The 7,796-nt window shown below is 36.0% G+C and overlaps 1 protein-coding gene across 1 annotated transcript; it reads right to left on the reverse strand.

The window, feature by feature from the left end:
* Positions 1 to 3,334: 3,334 nt before the first annotated feature.
* On the reverse strand, positions 3,335 to 4,327 carry LOC125821097 (uncharacterized). Its single transcript, XM_049500509.1, has 3 exons — positions 4,181 to 4,327; positions 3,576 to 4,003; positions 3,335 to 3,470 (listed from the first exon to the last, which is right to left on the reverse strand). The coding sequence occupies exons 1-3, from the start codon at positions 4,325 to 4,327 to the stop codon at positions 3,335 to 3,337; spliced, it is 711 nt and encodes a 236-aa protein (XP_049356466.1).
* Positions 4,328 to 7,796: the final 3,469 nt, after the last annotated feature.

Below are 7,796 nucleotides of genomic sequence, written 5' to 3' on the forward strand. Positions count from 1 at the left end.
TGTATTGTCACTCGAATTTGAGAATTTGCCTTCGGTGAGAGTTGAAATTTTCACTGAAGGCGAAACTGAAACTATTAAACCCAAGAAAATACCCACATGCCTTAGGATAGATATGTGGTTTGATTGTGGTGGAAGTCGTTCCTCAACTCGTGTCCTAAGAGTTTGATATTCCTCTTTGGACTATGTCCCAGTTTGTTGCTAAGAAAAAGTTCCACGTTGTGTTGCGTCCTATTTTGACGTAGTCCACTTCGTGTGTTTCAAAATCTGGAGAAAATCGTCAGTAGAAATTGTAATAAAAATACAAATATAATTTGTGCAAACCTGGTTTAACATGTCATACTGAAGGAGATGACGATCCAATTTCAAGTGTATTTCTCTTGAAGGAAGTGGTGATCCAAAATGGTGTGTCGAATCGAACGATACGATGATTTGATAACATTATATAACATGTCACATTGAAGGAAGTGACTCTCCAATAAATAAAAAATTTAACGTGTCACGTTGAAAGAAGTGACGCTCCAATAAAAATTTAACGTGTCACATTGAAGGAAGTGACACTCCAATAATATTACATGTCACGTTGAAGGAAGTGACACTCCAATAATAATTTAATGTGCCACGTTGAAGGAAGTGACGCTCCAATAATATAACTGTCACGTTGAAGGAAGTGACGCTCCAATAAAAATTTAACGTGTCACGTTGAAGGAAGTGACGCTCCAATAATATAACATGTCATGTTGAAGGAAGTGACACTCCAATAATATAACTGTCAAGTTGAAGGAAGTGACGCTCCAATAAAAATTTAACGTGTTATATTGAAGGAAGTGACACTCCAATAATAATTTAACGTGTCACGTTGAAGGAAGTGACGCTCTGATATAATACCTTAATGATAAAGAACAAATCTCAAACATAGAGAGCAAGGTTATAAACATAGTAATTTGATTAGCTTCTGGTAGTCTGTTAAGCCGGTAACATCTCTAGTTGTCATTAAAACTTTGTCGTCCCTGCGCTTATAGAAAATTTGTTATTTAAGAACAGAAAGATTGATAAATGTCAAGACTTTTAAACGCATCATGATGATCAGGTAACCATAGAGAACGGGGAATTCTGGAAGAACGCTTTGAGAACTTATAACGTTGAAACAAAGCACTAATGGTCGATTAGGGATGTTACATAAAGTTAGTCCCTACTTCAAAATCTGGAATCTCTTGTAAAGAAAAGACTGGTTTGATAAAGGATATCTTTGAAACTTGAAGTTGAACGAAGATTTTGAGAACTTTGAATTGTTTCAGAAATTGCCCATGTTTCCAGTCCAAAGGTACTTAACTGAAATAAGTTGCAAAAAATGAAGGATGACTGATTCAAAAACATGCCCTATTTCCTCTGAGGTCTGTAGTTTGAAACAGTTAGAAGACCGAATCCTTATATAGCATTGCCTACGTATCTTGCTGGAACAAGAAATCAGGTCTGACGTAGTTCGAACCTGAAACTTAAAGAATTTAAAGAGAACTAAAGATTTGCCATAAGAAGGTAAGAGATTTGAAACAATGAAGGGCAAAGTTCTTCAACATAAAATAGAGGATAAGAGTCTGCTTGTTGGATTGGATCCTTGGTGTCGGGAATCCCTCATAATAACATCTTTGAAAAGTATTGGTTCATGTCCCTCTTCTGGTGAACGTTTGGACTGATCCTTCTAAGATTGTAAAGACCTTTTGAAATTATGACTCTAATTCTAACGACACCTGCAGAGTTCAAATGTAATTCGTAACAAAATAAAATTATCAAAGTAAAAGATAAGTTTTCAAATGAAGTTGTTTGGCTCATAGTGGTTTTAATAGCATCTCATGGTTTTCGCCATTATGCCAAACTATTTCACCTGTAAAATTGAGAATGTGTAAGTCACAATAAAGTGAAAGGGAAATTTTTAGAATATGAGTAAGAGTAGAAATCATTTGAGCTATGACGGGCCATTGTGGGTCCAATGATGCCTTGTAACTTTGTAGTTCCTGCATCCAAAGAAAAATTCTAAGTTTTGAGAGACTGATTCATGTTGGCTATGCCTTGCCATCCTGTTGCTCCTTTGCCTTCTAAATTACAAGCTTGTTTGATCTTTAAATGTCACTTGATGGAATTTTTGAGGGCCTTTTCAAAGATTCTGCCCCAGTTTAAGGCATAATATAACCTTTGAACGTTCTGCAGTTTTCAGTTGAATTTTTGAGTGAATCTCAAAAATTCTTCCCCAGTTGTAACTCTCAAGTGATCCTTGATTCTGACTTGTTGGAAAAATTCCTCTTCCAACGAATTTTGAGATCCTCTCAAAATTCTGCCCCAGTTTTCATTATAAAGGGAAATGAAAATCTTATGGGGAATATGACTGAGCCGTGTGGCCCATACGTATCCCGTTGAATAGGAATCAGGTCAAACGTAGTTCTAAGTACAAGAAAACATTAGAAAGGGATAAAGGGGTGACCGAAGCCGACATAGGCCGCCTACGTATCTCATTCTTCAGAATTCAGGTCAGACGTAGTTCATTACAAATAAAATCCCAACAAATGATAAAAAAGGAAACAAAGCGATAAAAATGCGATTACATGGGAATGAAACAAACAAACTCCAAATGCAAGACTAAAATATGCCAAAAGTGCGACTCTCAGGAAACTTGCTTCTTCTTTGCAACTGATTATGCCAACAACTACTCCTTGTGCTTAGGCAGTGGATTGGTGTTCACATTCGGTGGGGCTTGAGCAAGTTTTACCACCTCGTTGTCGATCAGATCTTGAATTTTGTGCTTCAGAGTGATACACTTCTCAGTATCATGCCCAATAACTCTTGAATGATAAGCACACCGCTTGTTTGGGTCATAGCACTCGGCCAAAGTATTCACACTCTTAGCTTCCACTGGATGGAGTATTCCTGCCTCTTTCAATCTGTCAAAAAGTTGAGTTCGTGTCTCACACAATGGAGTGAAGACTCGGGGAGGCTTTTTCTCAAAATCGGGACGAGGTGCATTGTTTCGATTACTTTGCATTGGTCGTGGAGGACGAAATGTTGCTTGATTGTTGCAAACATAGTATTGTGAATTAGGATAGCTTGGGGGTGGTTGACGGTTATATGAGGTAACTCCTCGACTGGTCAACATCATAACCTCTTTCTCCTTTTTCTTTCCACTTCAAAAGGAACCTGTTGGATAGGCCCTGTTAGAAAACTGGGATGAGGTGTAACTCGGTATTCGGCCAGTCTTAAGCCCATCTTCAATCATTTCTCCAGCTTTGATAACTTCTGCAAATGTCTTTCCACCCAGTGTCACCATACGCTCATAGTATTCTGAGTCTTAAGCTTGAATGAAGTAGGTGATCATTTCTGATTCCTCCATAGGTGGGTGCACCCTAGCAGCTTCCTCTCTCCAACGAATGGCATATTCTCGAAAGCATTCAGTCGACTTAGGTTTTAGCTTGGTAATAGAGATCCTATCAGGAGCGATTTTAACATGAAACTTATAGTGATCCACAAAAGCATTTGCTAGATCATCCCAAGTACGCCATTTAGTCACATCTTGCTTTGAGTACCACTACAAGGCTTTTCCAGTCAGACTTTGATTGAAAAGCTTGATTCTTATCCCTTCGTTGTTTCCAGCGCCAATCAACTTTTCACAGTAAATTTTCAAGTGAAAGAAAGGATTTCCTGATCCACTGAACTTTTCAAACTTTGGAATCTTGTAACCGAGTGGAAGCTCAACCTCAGGGAATGTGCACAACTCTTCATATCTCACACTCTGCCTACTATAGAACCCATGAAGACCTCTCATAGCATCTTCTAAGCTTTTAATCTTCTTATTCATCATTTCAACATCAATTGATTTTGCATCATTTTCAATTTCAACATAATGATTAACATCTTGGCGGTGAAACTCCCGAGCCTTGGTAACAGGTGGAACAGTGACATAAGTGTACACTGGCGGAGCATGATGTGTTACTGTTGGAGCTTTTGGAGGAGCAAATGTCTACACAAGAGGAGTATCCTAAGTTAAATGAGGGAGGGGACCACTTTGAGTTTGCTGAAAGGTGGTAAAATGATCTCCTTGATTGAGCTCACTTGAAGTTGGAAATAAAGGTGGCATGGGCCCTTTTTAGCGAGCATCAGGTGGTAAGTTCTGAGAAGCAGCTTGGTATTGTGTTACCAGGAAGTTCAGTTCACCAATTTGTTGCTCTAGACTAGCGATGACTTCCATGGACGATTCTGTTTCTACTGAGGGACTAGGATTGGCCGCGACAGATGTAGTGGGGATCATTTCGGACAAAGCAACCGTGTTGATAGTGGGATCCATTTTTGACCGAGTCCTCTTAGTAGTCCAAGTAAGAAATGAAGTGTCTGTAGAAATTTCCTTGACCTTAGACCGTGTAAAATATGGATGTTCTATCAGCGGGTACTTTGGTGAAGTGAGCAAGTTTGATTACCAACACAAATCAGTCTCTTGTTCTAAAAACAACTCAAAAAATAAAAGAATTAGTCCATTAGTCATAATAATCAACCAAAGTAACATATAAAACAAATAACATTTGTTTTGCTAAAAATAAATTAGTCCGAAATTCGAGGAGGGAGAGACTCTAGAAAGTGATTAAATGGAAAAAAAAATTTGATCATTTTGTGAACTAAGACTTTTAATGAAAGAAAGGAATTCGAACAAAGTAAACTATAGGATTTGAGTAAAGATTCAAATGTACCTTTTGGAAGGTTCAATTGAAAAGTCCTTTCGAGAATAAAGACGTCTCTAAAATGACATGAAACTGGCGATATATTTAGTAACGCCGGCTAGGTAGGTGTGAAAAATAATTCTCAAGCAACAACGAGGTCAACGTAAATTTGAATGATGACCTAATAATTTTTAAAGCTCTATTGAATCTAGAACTTGAGTGATTTTGAACGTATTTTGATAAGGAGTCAAAGAGTATTTTGGAAGGCTTGAAAATTGAGTATAAGATTTTGATACTTTGGAATAGAATAATGGACTAATTATGTTTAAAGCCAAACATATGTATAGAACACATAAGTCAAACAAGCACAAATGAAACAAAATTTGTAACATTTAACACACAAACAATATATAACGCCTCCTACCATGCATGTGACCTTTTTGAGCCAAAGGTAGGCCTAACGATTGAAGGATGCGTATATCGTTTGTAAAACGTTCCATCGCCCCAACAAAAAAAATAAAAAAAAATACACAAACCTTATGAATAAAGCAAATGGGGATACATAATAGAGGAAAGGGAAATAAATATCAATCACACGCAGGGGTACAATGGTAAACTAATCTAAGCTTCCACATAAAATCTTCATTCCCGAACTTCTTGATGCTTTTGGATTTCTTTCGGATGAGGAGGATATTCTTTTGACTTAAATAAAGAAACTACCTAAAAAAAATAAAAACTCAACCCCAAGGGATAATGGTACGCACAAATCGACATACATATCCTTCAAATTTAACAAATAGTTGAATGATCGTCTTATATTGATCGTGAGTCAATAAGACACAAGGTAGTCTTCTAATGGGCCCAACACGCCTTGGGTGCTGGGTCAACTTAGTTCAAAATGCTTTAAATTTGGGATTTGGTTTCCCTCTACGCTAGTCGACTAGGAGTGGCTTTTGAAAGACCGGAAACCCAAGAGGACAACATAGGCTAGAACTCACAACAACCATTGGACGCATGACGAACCAATAAATTGCCGATCATTCCGGAAAAGGGTTGAGTATAAAAAGTCCGGTTGCGATTCCGCAAAACCGTTCTTTAATATACCATACATACATATTGGAAAATGTCATGAATACAATATGACAGTTAATATTCAAAATTTAAATACATAATTTCATAAAGTAACAATTAATACAATAATAGTTAGCCAAACAATAAAATCCTTTTGGTTAGAACCTAGATGAATCCCCAGTGAGGTCACCACTCTGTTACAACCCGATCTCGAAAACTAAGGTTTTGAGACCATTTTCGCAACTTTGGCAATTTTTGTTAAGTTTTGGAAAAATGAGTTATTTGGAAGTTGCCACTTAATTTTTTAGGAAAAATTAAGAAAACCGTTTTAAAATGGGGTTTTTTGAATAAAATATTTTTAATAAAACCAGAGTCGGGTAAAGGTTCAAATGATTCTCTAAGGAAGGGTTTAGGCATCTTAGAGAATCCGCTAACACACAATTGACCGACAGATTTAAAAGTTGGCTAATTTTAAAAGAAAACTTAAATTGTTTGAAAAATCTTATTTTTTATTTTTTTTTTATTTTATATATAAGTGAGAAATCTTTTGATACTACAAACATTCATATCATCCCAAATAATGAAATAATTCAAATGTTGAGGTACCAAAATAAAATTTTAATTTAACAATTTATCCGAGTCAAGTTTTTGAGTCGAATAATCAACACAATCACTTAGGCATGAATTTGAAAATTAAATACTAACTATGAAAGAATATAGATAATTCTCAAGTTAGTCTTGAAGCTTAAATGACGTAAATTAAAAAGGTTTGAAAATTTTGAATACTTGAAGCAAAATAAGTAACAAAATAGAAAATTTCCGGAGGATTCGTCTATATTAGATATAAGAAAGAAAGTGTTAGCATTTATAAAACAAATTAAGAACATAAGTCAAGATGGCAAATAACAAAAATCGAGGCACTTTGCCTAAATGCTCTTTGGTGCTGCTGATCTAACTAAACCTTTTAAGCCCAAAAAGAATCCAATTTTCAGCCCTTAGGGGACTGCCGCCATCCTGCTAGTTTCTCGGGGTTTTAACCCAATTTCGCTCCTCGTTTTTCTGCCCTTTTAAGGCAGCAGGTGCTGCTGGTCATTTCATTGAACTTATAGTTCAAAATTTTAAATTCCAGCCCTTTGGGAACTGCTGCAATTCTGCTAATATGTTGCTGCCACTAATTTGGGCTTTATCCCACTAATATTAGCTTCCTTCTCGCGAATTTGATGAGGTCGACTCGAAGAAGAGGAAAATGCAAGAGAGGGGAGTCCATTGGAGTAAATCGAGAGAAAGTCCATGCCAAAAAAACAAAGAACAAGACTTAGCAACTAATCAAGAAAGGGGGAGGAGGGGGGGCTTGTACTATTTCAACATGTAAACAAACTCTAACAACATTTAAATAGAAATAGAAATAGTCACGATTTTAATTTAACCAAAAGAAAGTTAGTAAATAAGTATGGAAAACATAGTTGAAAGCATTCCGACGCCAAACTTAAACCAACTAGAGCCATATCACTTAGAGAAATAAAGGAACCTCATTGAAGAAACAAAACTATTATTTAGTGAGCACATTGAACCTTAGAAGCAGAAACTTTTAACGTCAAAATTCAATTAGTGAAACTTCATCGTTGGAATTAAAGAGACATGGCGATAATATTATTTAACCCAAATTAGTTTAGAATCAAACAAAACAATCTATTACACTAGGAAGCCATTTCTATGTTAGTTTTAAAAATGTAAACAAAGGCTGCCTACTTTTTTTTTTTTTAACAAACCAAATCAGCACATTAAATCACAATAAGGTGGAAAGTTTGAGACGTAGCTAAATTAATACAGTAATAGATTGCAAACATAGAAGCTACGTTCTAACAATAAACTAGATTTTGCTCTAAATAAATATAAAAAAAAACAGAAGAACACATCATGAATTGAGCACTTTGAGACATGTTAGATTTACTTTTAAACCTTTAAACTATTTCAGCAAATAAGACTAAGAAAATATGAACAATCAAGTATCATGAAATGAGACGCATTTGA

Source organism: Solanum verrucosum, unplaced genomic scaffold (assembly GCF_900185275.1).
Source record: "Solanum verrucosum unplaced genomic scaffold, falcon-dt-bn FXZP01000215.1, whole genome shotgun sequence".
Classification (NCBI taxonomy): domain Eukaryota; kingdom Viridiplantae; phylum Streptophyta; class Magnoliopsida; order Solanales; family Solanaceae; genus Solanum; species Solanum verrucosum.

Bases quoted from the DNA above. Each gene is read 5' to 3' on its own strand.
- LOC125821097 (XM_049500509.1), bottom strand. From the start codon at position 4,327: ATGGATCCCACTATCAACACGGTTGCTTTGTCCGAAATGATCCCCACT. The intron at 4,004-4,180 runs GTAACACAATAC...CCTCTTGTGTAG, and splicing joins TTGGTGAACTGAACTTCCTG to ACATTTGCTCCTCCAAAAGC. The intron at 3,471-3,575 runs GTAGTGGTACTC...CGCTCCTGATAG, and splicing joins AGTCTGACTGGAAAAGCCTT to GATCTCTATTACCAAGCTAA.